We start from the raw sequence: 14180 nt of genomic DNA, 5'->3' as shown, positions 1-14180 counted from the left end.
CTGTCTGTCTGTGTGTGCGTGTGTGTGTGCGTGTGCGTGTGTGTGTGTGTGTGTGTGCGTGTGTGTGTGCGTGTGTGTGTGCGTGTGTGCGTGCGTGTGTGCGTGTGCGCGTGTGCGTGTGTGCGAGTGCATGCGCATGTGTGTGTCTGTGTGTGTGTGCGTGTGTGTCTGTCTGTCTGTGCGTGTGTCTGTCTGTCTGTGCGTGTGTGTGCATGCGGGTGCGTGTATCTGTCTGTGTGCGTGTGTGCGTGTGTGTGTGTGTGTGTGCATGCGGGTGCATGTGTCTGTCTGTGTGCGTGTGTGTGTGTGCGCGTGTGTGTGTGTGTGCATGCGGGTGCGTGTATCTGTCTGTCTGTGTGTGCGTGTGCGTGTGTGTGTGTGTGTGCGTGTGCGTGTGTGTGTGTGTGTGTGTGTGTGTGTGTGCGTGTGTGTGTGCGTGTGTGTGTGCGTGTGTGCGTGCGTGTGTGTGCGCGTGTGCGTGTGTGTGTGTGTGTGTGCGTGTGTGTGCGTGTGTGTGTGCGTGCATGCTGAGCAGGGGAAGGTGGCTCAGACGGCCTGCATGTCAGCCTGTAAGCACCTCGCCACGTCTCTGATGCAGATGCTACTGGACACCGAGCTCAAGCAGATTAGCATGGGAGCCATCCAGCAGTTCAACCTGGATGTCATCCAGTGTGAATGTGAGTACTGCTGGACATCACACAGTGTGAACATAGAAACCTCTGGACATGGTGAATGCGGTTTAACAGACCGCTGATTGGTCAAAAGTGCCTAATTTACCTCCACTGGGTGATTTAGGGTTAGCTCTTTTCAAACAGCTAAATGCAAAAATGCAGACACAAATGGTTCTTTTTTTTAAAGTTTATCTTACAGTATAACTATTTCAAAGAACAGTCTCACACTGTCCTCTCTTGGAAAATGACAAACCAATACAACACTTAACTGCTATGTATGATCACACAGAGAATGTATCACTTTACTACCTTTATACTTGTATACACTTTTATGGAAGGAAGAAACTCAAGAAGAGGTGAGAGTCACTCAACTCAGTTTACTTGGTAGAAGAAGTCTGCTGCTTGGTGAAGCTGTGGTTTTCTTATGAGATGGATTTTGGTTTTTTGGGGGGGGGGTTGTGCTAGCACAGATCATGTCTGTGTCATTCATCTACTCTAGTTTGGTATATTCGAGTGTAAATACACGCAGGCAACGAATAAGGACAGCAAGGATATCCTGTTTTACTTGCAATGTCTTTCTCCTCGCAGTGTTTGCCAGTTCAGAGCCTGTGCCAGGATTCCAGGGGGACACACTGCAGCTGGCATTTATTGATCTGCGACAGGTATGCACCCCTACCCTCAGTTGCACCTGAGAAGACCCAGGAGCTGGGTGAAGACCAACAGACCACTGCTGGACCTGTCTACACACAACTGCCTTTCTTTTAAGTTGGAGATCATTGAGATTTAGCCTTCTATGTTGAATTTTGTTAATTAACTCTTAATCTCAACTTGAAGTGTTTGCTAATATTAGTGGTTATCTTTCTAATGATAGATTTGAAGTAGGCTGTTTTGGATGGTCTGTGTTAAATATATTTTGGGAAGCTTGCTTTGAACACCTTAGAATGAGACAAGACAGTCATCTTCACAGGGATGGATTTCGTGAATATTTTGGTGAATAAGATCATTCACTACATACAAGCCTTGTCTTTTGACTGGCATTTGACAGCAGTCTTAGTCTTACCGTCACACCTGTCCACATGTAAGAGATGTCACCAGGAATGCTACACTGTGTCTATGATATTGGACTTGGATTGGAAATACCCAGGATGTCAGAAAGTGGACCATTTGCTGTGGTTCTGGGATTTGTAAAGGCCTCTAAGGCCTCGTCTCCGGGTCATCTTTGGAGTGTAACCGAATATTGCATGGCTGTTTTTTTGTGGAAGGCCATACGCGTGTCTTAACAGAAACTTGCAAGATAGGGCGAGTGGCTTTTCCAGATGCCTTTCATCTGTGTTTCCTTCTGTCGTGTCTGCTCTGACTCAAGTGTCTACAGATTTGGGCCTGCCTGCGCTCACTGTTTGTCAGGCCTTGCTTCTTCTTCATAGGAAATAAAGAATCACGCAGTAGTTGTGGCATCTAGCCACAAAAAGCAGAATTTTTCAAATGCAAGTTTGTTCTAGGAGATCAAACAGCTACAGAAGGCATACAGAAGGCTTTTTTATCTCGTGTATGGGGAACACTAGCAATCATCAGTCTCTCATACCAAATCCAAACGTATCACAGAACTGACCAGTGGCTGGTAAACCCAAGCCCACTCCTGTCTGCCATGTCTTGGCCTGACCACCATGCATGCCAGCCTGCTTTGATATTCACCATTCCTTCAGGAGGATCTGCCGACAGCTCTTCTCAAGTCTGATATAGCTTCCTTTTAAGTGGAGGGAACAGTGAGGGCTCTCTGGTCAGGGCCAGGGTGCCTCGGTCACAGATAAGGAGAGGAAAGTGCCAATGGTCAGGCTTCACACTGCCCTGCCCTGCACACCCCCAAAAAACCCAACCTGCCTGTACAAAGGTTAGCTACTCATTCTGCACAGGGCATTCACTGAAGCAGCTCGCCACCCCAGGACCAATCAAGGCCTGGTGTTGAGCGTGACCAATCAAAGCCCAGTGTGTGTGTGCTTGGGGGGGGGGGGGGGGGGGGGTGTTCAGGTATCAATTTTGACAAGGGCCTAAGGTAGCACACAAGATGGATCCACTAGAATTGGTCTGTTTGAAGATGTGCTGACCCCAAATGGAGGGGTCACAATGTTGCTGTCAGTCATGCGATGGCTAATGGAGAGACTTGTTTACTTTGTGGTGTTTTAAACAATTTTCTTAAGCCTTTGTTACCTGTAACTTGATTCCTTTGAATGTAGCAGAACCGTGGAAGCTAAAGCTAATTGAACACTTTAAGCTCACAGATGTCATGAGAATTTCTAAAGATTATTGGGTCTGTAGGCATTGCAGTTTCCATGTTACTATACTTAAAGTACATTAGAAGAGAGCAGTGTCCCTGAGTTCAAACACAACCTCTACGAGTGTGCATGAGGAATCGCAGTTGTTTCTCGTACACTCAGACGGAAAGCCCCTGATGATTTACAAGTAATTTATCAGCTGTGATCGACCTTTAATTAAACGCCCCAAGGGACGCACATTATTATCAGATACGTTACAAATAAGGAATGCGACCCATATGCAGCAAGGTGATCGGGGTCATATCATAGTGGAATCTCTTTGAAACCCTGTATCCAGACACCAGTTGATCCTGATCGAGCATGTGTTTGCTTGAGAGGTCTTTTCATTCACCGTCGCCCGTCTCGGAATTCCGATAAAAGCCTGGAGATAATGAGCGAGTGTGAGGGGTGAGCTGAGGCAGACTGGGAAAGAACACACTGGAGACTGGGGGGGGGGGGGTCAGGCAACCCGGTCAGAGCCGCTATACGCCCTGACAGGTTGAGTGTTGCTGCTGCTGTGCACTCAAATGGGCTTTCACTTAACTGTTGTGCCCCGTGGGTGAAATACAATTTAGAGGGGATTAAAGTCAGCCTTGCTCACGCCCGGCTCCGAGCTGCCGTGATATCGCGTGGTAGTGCTCATCCAGCATCCAGTGCAGTTCTGCAGAGGTGTCTGTGCAGTGTTGCACCCACTCGCGACAAAACATTGTGACACACTAGCATAAATGTTCTACACGTGCTTGAAAAAGCAACGTATTTTAGCTAGAATGCTGTTTGCCTCCACTATACCAATGCTTATAGCATAAAAATGCCAAGCTGTCTTGGAACTTGCGCGTGTTGGCATTCCCAAACTCTGACATTGTCCTATCCACTTTCCCACTCCACTGTCCTCTTACTTTAGAGATGGCAGTGCCACACCCCAGCAGGAGAGGCAGACAGTGCTACCTCACACTCTGGTGACCAGCCTCTCTAATACAGGCCACAGAGCAAGGGTGAAATTAACTTAGCTCGAAAGCCCACCTTTTCAGGGCTCCTCAGTAATGAACGAGCCAGCCAGAAATTGCTCCAACCCCCCCCAGTTGCTACATATCAATAAGTGCAGACTGGGGGGCAACAATGTCTCCCCCTCCCCAGTTCACTGAACACTATGCATCTGCTGTCTGGCTGTGCTTTGCTGTCGAAGGTGCAAAGTGCCAGGTAGGTAGTATGTGACTGTGGCCCAGAGAAGAGGCTTGGTTAGTGCCTGTCGAGGTTATCCAGAGGTCACCCAGTGATTTCTCTTCCTTTCGCATTTAAAGGGCCTGCTGCCAGCTTCCCAACAAGAGCACTAACCCCCACCAGCAGCTGGAACAGCCCCCTCCCCCAGCCAAAGCCACAGCACCTCACATCTCCAGGGAATCAGTGCCACCAGCACTGCTGGATCGGTGTTGTCATGGTGATTGTTTGTGTTACAGCTCTATTACAGCTAAGTGGGATCTGTGCTTCTTTGCGTTGCAGCTCCTAGACCTGTTCATGGTGTGGGACTGGTCCACGTACCTGGCGGACTATGGCCAACCCACCTGCAAGTATCTCCGCGTCAACCCCTCCACGGCACTCGCACTTTTGGAGAAGTCAGTAATCATCTCGCACATCACTCATTTCCTTTGTTGTGTTTAACTCTGTTTCTCCCACCTCTACCTAAAAACAGAATGTTTCCTGATGTGTAGAAATGCACAGATGTTGTTAAATTGGCAGGTAAATGTTTAATGGTGCCAAATTTCCTTTTTCATTATCACCTAATGTGTAATTTTTCTCCTCTTTTTATCTTTTCTTTATTATTGTTGCTACCACCAGAGTGAACAGAGGGTAGGTCTCAGCAGTTTCATACTGCAATTTATTCTTGGAATGTCCTTATATACTTACACAATTCTTTGTTTTCGGTATTGACTTGAAGGTTTGTTGGGTCTTAAATGGTCACCATCAGATAAAACATTCCTTTAGCAACAGCAGAGCAGCAAATATAATTAAATGTAACTTAGCTAATGTAAATGTCTGGTTTAACTTCATTTATATTAGCAAGCTTACAACTGCCGAGCAGAGATAAGACTGTTAGTACCAAAAGTTGCGTTAATATAATTAAAAATACATTTAACCCCTAAAATGTTATCAACCCACTAAGGAATGAATTCCCTCCTTAACCAGAAATCATAGCACACGCTCATAGAGGCTATGGCAGATGGCCACAGCTAACTTTTTGTTGGCTGTTCAGAACACAGCACTGCTGTAATGGATGTGTACTCATCTTCTGTGTTGCCAGGATGAAGGACACTAGCAAAAAGAACAACCTCTTCTCCCAGTTCAGAAAGAACGACCGAGACAAGCAGAAGCTGATCGAGACGGTGGTGAAGCAGCTCCGGAGTCTGGTGAACGGCATGTCCCAGCACTCCTAGAGCCCCACCCGCGCTCCACCCGTGGCTGCATGCCGCCCCGTGGCTCCACCCCCTGTCCACCAGCTTTGTTTGGACGTTGTAAAGGCCTGGTGCGGAGTTGTGACCAACAGGGTACACCACAGCTACACGTTTCATTCTAATTGCCAGTAGCGGTTTCTGTGTCTGCTGCCAAAATGTCTCCCACTGTGTCACTTTTCATTTCTCACTTAATTGATATTGTAAATACGGAACAAAAGGGAGGGGGGGTAGGGTCAGTTTACCAACTTAAACAATTAAGCAGTAATTTTTCTTGTAATGTATTTTTAATGGCCAAGAATTATGTTTTGTATATTGTGAAAGTGAAGCGATTGTATCATTTTGATGGAGTGTGTTCAGAGTTCTGGCAGGGCAGATGTCGGCGTGAAGGATCATGACGTCCACCTGCGGGACCGATGTTCATGTTGAGATACTTCTGAAATTCTCCACAGTGTGATAGGGAATTATGTTTTTACTGTAAATATTTTAAAATATATTTAACACACTATCATAAAATCATGCTTCCCACTGGTATGGTTTGAGTCAAATTTGATTTGATTAGGTAACTTGTTGGAGGGAAAAACTTTGCATGAGAATGCGTGTTTGGGTTTTGGTGGGGATTTTTTGGGGGTGGGGGTCTTTCTTTTTCTTCTTTAATTTGAAGGCCAGATGAACTTTTAGTAACTTATACATGTATTCAGAATCTTCTCTTCTTGTAAGGGAACATGAACTTGAGTTGCTGAATACATTTCAAGTACATGATATACAAAGCAATTGTTGAATAGGGTTTTATTTAATTTTTATTTCCTCAGGGTGTAATGAAGGCTTTTGAGTTTGAATCACACGCTAAGATGAAACAAAATGAGCAATAATTGGTCCAGTCACTGAAGCAAAGCTGCATTTCAGATTTAAATGTTCTTGGTCTTTCAGCATTTTGCACTAAATATTTAATTTGCCTCTCTTGTTGTTTGTTTGTTTTTTAAATGGAATGTAGAGATTCTCTACTCAACACAAAAGTGGGGAAAGTTATAATATTCCATTCCCTGAATCTTGATATGTAAAGTAGACTTTAAAACTGTATTTAAAATTCTCAATGATGCCGCACCTGCAGTGGCAGGATGGTCTCAGTTCTCCCTGTTTGTGTCATGACTGAACATAACTACCTTCTTATATCCCATTTATCATTTGTGTCAAAAAAGTGAGCGTGGCCGAGAATTTTCAAACTGGCAGCTGTAGCATGAAATTCAGCCATGAATTTCACCGAGAGCGCCCAGTAACTTAAGTTGTTTCCAGAATCCAATTGTTTTTCTTGGTGTGCTTTAATAAAATGTGATCACAAAATGCCCCCATCTGAGTCATTTACTTGTCACTTTATTTACTGCAGGGATTGACCTGCCTCGGCCAGCCGTTTTGCATGGTGGGGAGATTGGTCATCTGAAGTAACGCGATGAGCTGACATGTTTCTTTACATAGCCAGTCTGGTCTGGCACAGTAGAGGCTGTGGGGAGGACAGGCTAGACGGTAGAAAATGTCTATTCAAAAAAAGTTGCATAAGACAGACTAGTTTAAGAACCTTAAATCAATTGGAAATAAGATGAATATTTAACATGATGCTGGACAAAATGTTATTTTTGTTTGTGTATTATTAATAATATTGTTATTATTAGTGCTATTATTAAACTGATATTTTTAACCCAATGTTAAAAATGTATAAACGTAGTCTATAGTCCCAAACTTGACTCCGGTCCAATATTGCACTATAATTATGTCACTGTTGAAGGTTGATCATAAATTCCAATATTTAGGCCATAGTACATCACTCAAGCAAGACACGCTACAAATATAAGGTTCTGGACAAAGGAGACAATCCTTGTTTGATCGCAGTCCTTTGTAATAAAACTGGCATGTAAACAAATAGCCTTAACACCAAGGTACTGATAACATCCAGCATGCTCCGTAATGACCCCGTGGCAAAGGTTTCATTTCAACTTGGGGGGGGGAGACACATTATGTTAGTAGTAGTATGAACAGGAATTATTGGGGGGGGGGGGGGGAACCACACAGAACTGATCACAAATAAAATTTATACCTAAGATACCTGTGTCTTTGTGCAACCCTCTTTTTTTTAAAGCGGGCCCACTGTTACCAGGCAGTCAAATCTTCCAGGGAAGCCAGGAATCCACATCACTGGCTCAGAAAATGTCTAAAATATTTTTGGGTTTCAAAATTGTCTGTACACAGTGACCCCAGGGCTCTCGTTTCATTCTAGGGCAAAATGCACTAGTGAACTCTACAGGAGAACTTCATGCTAAAATATGGAAAGTAAGACATTGCTATTGTAACAGAGTGAGCAAACGTTTGCGCTCACTTTCCGCATTGCAAGGGTACATACTGTTAGGTTTCAGTACTGAAGAGGCTCAACTAAACCTCCACAAAACATTCAAACAACTCACGAACAACCTATTCTCGTTGCCGATAGATTATTTCAGCTACCTTCAAAAGGTTCTTCACATACTTCATACACAATGACGCAATAGTGATCAAAGTTAACACTATCTGGTGTAATCAAGGTATTTGTGCTGTTCACATATATAGCTATGGAGTGTTCTTTGTCTTAAACTAGGGAATGAAAGCAAAGTAAGGTACTGCACCTGAGAAGGCAGCAATGCCTTGACTGTGTGGTAAAACAGTTGCTGAGGCACCTGATGCCTACAGGACCATCCTGAAGTAATTTCAACTGGATGTCTGTATGATTCTTGTGCCTTTCACACATTACATGAAGTAACTTTACACTTTTGCAGCCTGCAATTCACTTGTTTCTAATTGCAGCATGTCTGTGATCCATACTACCAACTGTCAATCCGGTTTCGACACTTTGGAACCACTAAATGGTACGATCAAACCTGCCCAAAGTAATGAGATGAGAATAGATTTCCACAAACCCACACGCTTGCCTTTACAGAGCTTTTTTCTCTCATTCATAGTTTAAAGTGTGTAACACACAATCAACAATTATGTTTTAGAATTTCTTTCATTACAGCTTATTGTTTTATGTGCATACATATGCATTATGTGATGCATATAATTATTTACAAGCCCATAATCGCAATCACTCAGCATAAATGAATGTTTTTTATTTGCTTATGTATTGTCCTTATCCACATCCAACTATATTTTGTTCCACTAATTAGTTATTTATATATATATAAAGCACACAACTCACTTGATTGGCTGTGCTGGTTAAATACGTCTCTAGCTATGTGACACATAGCTAGAGACGTATTTAACCAGTACAGCCAATCAAGTGAGTTGTGTGCTCTTTCAGGAATATGTGCTACAAAAGGGATGGACTGCTCTGTACAGCATAAGAGACACTGTTCAGAACACTCCAGAGTATCAATGGTCAATCCAGATCATTACGGATATGAATGAGATTAGAGTAAATCTGGACGCACTGACATGGAAGAGTGTGTGTTTGTGTGTGTATGTGTGTATATATATATATATATATATATATATATATATATTATTTATTTATTTATTTATATTTTTTTTTTTGTACGCCTGCCTATATTCAGACTCAGTACCGATTTTAGCAGCCCAGCACAGAAGATGAGCTGGTGGAGGTTTCACCTTTAAGACAAATTGACCCTTTAGTGAACTGGTTTTCTGTGCTCTCGTGACCCCCTCCCGCGGTGCTCGCAGTTCAAACTGCGTTCGTGGGCAATATGTCATGTAAACCTATAAATCAAAGACAGTCGTCATTTGGTGCATGTTCAGTACCGAGTTATGCCACGTGTCCCTGCCTGGCGTGAGTTTACGCGAGTGAGCTACCGCGGAAACCTCTGATGCAAAAGTTCACGAGGCTGCATTTACACAAATTAACTCAAAGCAGTACTAAGATATTTACACATTTTCGCATATTTCTGTTTTTTTTTACTGCATTAAAATCCTGCTTGGACCGAAATATAGACACATTCGTTTGGTCAAGTCACACTGTCAAAAAAAAACAAAAAAAAAAACGTCGGTCCGCAAGCACGGGTCGTTTTCACGAGACCAGTGCTTTCGCGCACGCGAACAGGCTGTTTATTTCTCGGCCCAGTTGGAGGACTACCCTTTTGTGCTCCGTATTTGATTATTGTGTCATTTGCAGCGAAAGAGCAGATCGCAACGCAGATAACGGAGCTTCCCTGCGGTAATTACTGTGCTCAGCCCCGTAGCTCTTATGTGATGGACAGTGAACTTGGCGAGGTTTGCGCAGGAGTTCACAGAGGTGTCAGGGTCTGTGGGTCATAAGAGGGTCAGCTCTTGGGAACGGGGACGACCCCGGGGGACTAGAGAGCCCCCCAGCGTTAATAGCTGACGGTGGTCGCCCGATGAGGGCTATTCATGACAAGCCATGTTTATATATTACACAACATATTACCGGACGTAAAAGTCTCTGAGTCACGTGTCGCCTGCGCGGCTGAGAAATTCTCTTTAGGCGATACCACTAACGATTACTTTAGGATATTGAATACTCTGTTTTAATACAGTTGACACTATCACGGCTGCTTAGTGCTCACTGCAAATATGGTGACAATATTGAAATTAATTGAGAATAATTTAAAATGGCACTAATGAATAATCGGTCAAGCTTACACGCTGCATATCAAAACTTATAATAAACTTTTATAATATATAATATCGGGTGCAATTTCTCAATATCTAATTGTCCACCACAGTGCTGTATTAAAGCGGGAAGTGTGGTAGGCCTACAGAAACAGTTATTGACGCATTATGTTTTACTGTGTAAATGAACTATACTTGAACTTCAGGTAGGATCCTTGTGGTACAGAACGGGCAAAGTGTGTTAATATTTAAGTGGGCTATTTCACACATTCTTACAATTCTTACGAGAGAAGATGGGCGCATTACACATTTCACAAAGAAGTACAAGTTTGGAGACTGCAATTTAGTCTTGGGTTACGATAAAAGTAAACAACGCAGTGTCCACGAAGCCTAAAGGTTTACCATATGAACGCGTTATTCAAATAAACACATGCCTAAATACCCCCAAACCTGCATATTGTATGCATGCCTTCATACCATTCGCACTCACTACCACAAAGAATGAAAGGTGAAATACGGGGTAATCGCTCCAGCAGCGACACGAGGCGACGCACCACGGGCCGGGAAAGGGAAATTCATACTGCGCCCTGCAAACTTTGGAGCCAGGCTGTCTCCTCACGACTGAGCCGTCCGAAATAAGTATTCCTGCATGCCGCGCGCTGCCCTTCGTGTTTACGTTTCGCGTACCGGTAACCTTGCTTGGCTCCGTCACTGCTCGCGCTGACCCACGTTTGAACCCGCCAGCTCGCGATTATATTTTTTATATCGGCGTCACATCACACGCCATTCGTCCTCCCTTCTTTTTTTCTGTCTTCTTTACGCACGAAGGCGTAGTAACTGCGGTTAAACTCCAGGTTAAAGTCTAAAATAAGATTCCAACACTGCTCCTGAGAATACATTTCAATACTGGCCTTCCTTTCAGCGGTTTACACTGCATTTATATATACATATTTCTAAATTCTATTTTAGTTGCAAACTTTTAAATTGGTTCAAGCAGCCGGGTCCCCGTGATCTAATGCTTAAGAAAGGTGAAAAAACTTTTTAAAGGATTTAAAATGTAAAGGGAGAGGTTTACATTTTTAAGCTGCTCACTCGAGTGTTGCACTCAAGCCGCAGTAATGAGTGTAAACTGCGGAATATTCCAAACAAAGGACCGCGGATGCTCGCCTTTGTGCTCGGGATTTAACACCTTTTCAAAGTGAAATTCTTGTCTAGCTTCTACAGGAGGTGGTATTAAAATGCGCCTATAACAAATGGTTTAGAGTCTCGAACAGCTTCTGTCTCGAGGGCGGGGCGAGATGACACCACCACAATTAAAGATGAACTTTGGGTGAACTAATTTATCTGGCCAAGGTAACAGGAGGCCGAGACATGGGGAATGGGTATAAAAGGGTGCGAGCCCGCCGGCCTTCAGCTCCATGCAACATTTCTCTCGCAGGTTCTTGCCGTGATCGCCGCGCGCTCCAGCATGAGTCTTTGCACCCTGGTTGTTACCTGTCTCTGCACCTTCGTGCTTCCAGTCTTCCTATTTTTAGCCGCGGTGAAGTTGTGGGAGGTTTTCATAGTGCGCGGTCTTGATGGGAGCTGTCGCAGCCCCCTTCCACCGGGTACCCTGGGCTTACCGTACATCGGAGAGACGCTGCAGCTGATTCTCCAGGTAAGGCCAATATTACAGAGACACGGTGTTTATGTTTATATTATGTTTATGTTATGCTTATGTTATGTTTATGTTGTTCTTTGAACGCATTTTATTCTGAAACTGCATGTGCTCGTGTTTCCCTAGTTCACGCTCATCATGCGCTATTTTTCCTGCATTCCAGAGAAGGAAATTCCTGCGTATGAAGCGTCAGAAATATGGGTTCATCTACAAAACGCACCTTTTTGGCAACCCCACCGTCAGAGTGATGGGTGCTGACAACGTGAGACAGATTCTGACGGGCGAACACAAACTCGTTGCCGCTCAGTGGCCCGCATCTGTGCGCGCGATACTCGGCTCGGACACGCTGTCCAATGTCCACGGAGTCCAGCACCGAAACAGGAAAAAGGTACGCGCGCGCGCTTTTTCATTCCCGACGTAAAACCTTTCTGTGCACGTTCCTATGGTCCCGGGAAACGCATGCTAAACGCGAAGCGTGCGTGTTGCAGGCGGTCGTGAGGGCGTTCTCGCGGGACGCTTTGGAGCACTACATCCCGGTGATCCAGGAGGAGGTTAGGTGCGCGGTGAAGGACTGGCTGCGGCGGGACTCGTGCGTGCTCGTGTACCCGGAGATAAAGCGCCTCATGTTCCGCATCGCCATGAGAATCTTGCTCGGGTTTGAGCCATGCCAGATCAAGACGGATGAGCAAGCGCTGGTCGAGGCTTTTGAGGAGATGATAAAGAACTTATTCTCCCTCCCCATTGATGTGCCCTTCAGCGGCTTTTATCGGGTAATTTAAACATCATATTATATCATGTAAATAATAATAATTTAATCTCAAATAAAATTAATATGTTGAATATTTTAATGTCTAATAATCTGTTTTATTAATTTTTTAATAGGGTTTAAAAGCACGGAATTTTATTCACGCCAAAATTGAGGAGAACATCAGGAAGAAAATCCAGGAAGATGACAACGAGAAGGAACCCGCGCACAAGGACGCACTCCAGCTGCTGATCGAAAACGGCAGAAAAAGCAACGAGGCGCTCAGCATGCAGGTGAACGCGCGCTTCGTCTGTATTACGCCGCGGCTAAAGTCGTCCGTCACCGTGGCATTAACACAGACGGTATTAACACAGACGGTCTTTACATTTCAGGCCATGAAAGAGTCGGCAACAGAACTACTCTTTGGGGGTCACGAGACGACAGCAAGTACGGCAACCTCTTTGGTCATGTTTTTGGGGATGCAACCGGAGGTGGTTCAGAGAATTAGAGAGGAACTCGCAGAAAAGGTATAACACGTAAATCTGTAAAGTACAGTTCATTTGGGGATAATTACGGCACAATTTAGAAATGGATTCTAATGATTTTTTCCTGCCAATAGGAGGTTTCCAGCATGCATCTGCCTGGGAAGAGTTTAACTATGGAGCTACTGGAACATCTCAAGTACACTGGGTGTGTCATCAAGGAAACTCTGAGAATGAATCCTCCAGTGCCTGGGGGGTTCCGGGTGGCGCTAAAAACTTTTGAACTTAATGTAAGTAGATTTTTTTTCAGGCAATATTACTTATCAAAATTGTCAAACTGTGGTGAACAAGGATTAAAATAATTATAGAGATTTAAAATGTTCTAATATTTGTGTGTGTGTTATTGGCGCAGGATGAATGCTAGATTTCTATACTTCTACTGAAGAGTCTTCCATGTCAAAATGGGCACAGCGATCACCTTTTAAAATGATCTCTCATGTTTTCTCCAGGGATATCAGATTCCCAAAGGATGGAACGTCATTTACAGCATTTGTGATACACATGACGTAGCAGATGTCTTCCCCAGCAAAGAGGAATTCCAGCCAGAGCGATTCATGGGCAAAGGCTTCGAGGACAGTCCTAGGTTTAACTACATCCCCTTCGGAGGAGGAGCCAGGATGTGTGTGGGCAAGGAGTTTGCCAAAGTTCTTCTGAAGACCTTTTTGGTTGAGCTCACACAGCACTGCAACTGGACCCTGTCAAACGGACCCCCAGCAATGAAGATGGGCCCCACCGTGTACCCTGTAGACAATCTCCCCACCAAGTTCACTCCTTACCTCAGCAACTAATACCTTAACTTTAGGCATGAACTGATAGCTTGGGAATTGTACAGGTTTGATGTATGAAATCTGATATATATATATATATATATATATATATATATATATATATATATATATATATATATATATATATATATATATATATATATATTATACAACTGTATATAACTTCATTCTTTTAACAAAGGTTATCCATGGGGTTTGTGTGTGTATATATGTAATGTAGTTGTATGTATGTAAATAGTTTTTGTACTGAATGCAACTTATTTAAATTACATTTGGCTGAATGGGCTTTATTTAATAAAAAACAGTTACAACATTGGGAAAATCTTTGTAATGTGAATAGATCGGTTTAAAATATCTAAACCATAAGACACATTTTGTGGAGGCAAATTACCAGCTGAAAGCTACATACACTC

At 43.8% G+C, this 14180-nt stretch overlaps 2 protein-coding genes across 18 annotated transcripts in view; both read left to right on the top strand.

Moving 5' to 3' along the window:
* Nucleotides 1-6769, top strand: part of exoc6 (exocyst complex component 6) — a 28710-nt gene extending 21941 nt beyond the window's left edge. For 12 of the 17 annotated variants that reach the window (XM_081697478.1, XM_081697473.1, XM_027021665.3 and 9 more), the window contains 5 exons: nt 536-677; nt 1260-1333; nt 4478-4590; nt 4814-4825; nt 5277-6769. In XM_081697478.1, the coding sequence (XP_081553604.1) occupies nt 536-677; nt 1260-1333; nt 4478-4590; nt 4814-4825; nt 5277-5409 (474 nt within the window). In that variant the 3' untranslated portion in view covers nt 5410-6769. The remainder of the gene's footprint in view (nt 1-535; nt 678-1259; nt 1334-4477; nt 4591-4813; nt 4826-5276) is intronic. The other 5 variants (XM_027021667.3, XM_081697472.1, XM_081697468.1 and 2 more) reach the window with 1 other exon arrangement.
* A 4674-nt stretch (nt 6770-11443) lies between these two features.
* On the top strand, nt 11444-13893 carry cyp26a1 (cytochrome P450, family 26, subfamily A, polypeptide 1). The gene is made up of 7 exons (XM_027021676.3): nt 11444-11692; nt 11856-12080; nt 12181-12462; nt 12575-12730; nt 12830-12964; nt 13057-13209; nt 13429-13893. The coding sequence occupies exons 1-7, from the start codon at nt 11504-11506 to the stop codon at nt 13765-13767; spliced, it is 1479 nt and encodes a 492-aa protein (XP_026877477.1). The 5' UTR covers nt 11444-11503; the 3' UTR covers nt 13768-13893.
* The last annotated feature ends 287 nt before the right edge of the window (nt 13894-14180 follow it).

The sequence above is a fragment of the Electrophorus electricus genome, chromosome 15, assembly GCF_041902795.1.
Source record: "Electrophorus electricus isolate QZ-2024a chromosome 15, ASM4190279v1, whole genome shotgun sequence".
NCBI lineage: Eukaryota > Metazoa > Chordata > Actinopteri > Gymnotiformes > Gymnotidae > Electrophorus > Electrophorus electricus.
This window is presented reverse-complemented; position numbering and strand designations above follow the sequence as displayed.

What these genes read in the sequence shown, in the direction of transcription:
- cyp26a1 (XM_027021676.3), top strand. Translation starts at nt 11,504, where the DNA reads ATGAGTCTTTGCACCCTGGTTGTTACCTGTCTCTGCACCTTCGTGCTT. An exon ending in GAGAGGAACTCGCAGAAAAG is followed by an intron (nt 12,965 to 13,056) that starts GTATAACACGTA and finishes TCCTGCCAATAG; the next exon opens with GAGGTTTCCAGCATGCATCT. An exon ending in TAAAAACTTTTGAACTTAAT is followed by an intron (nt 13,210 to 13,428) that starts GTAAGTAGATTT and finishes TGTTTTCTCCAG; the next exon opens with GGATATCAGATTCCCAAAGG.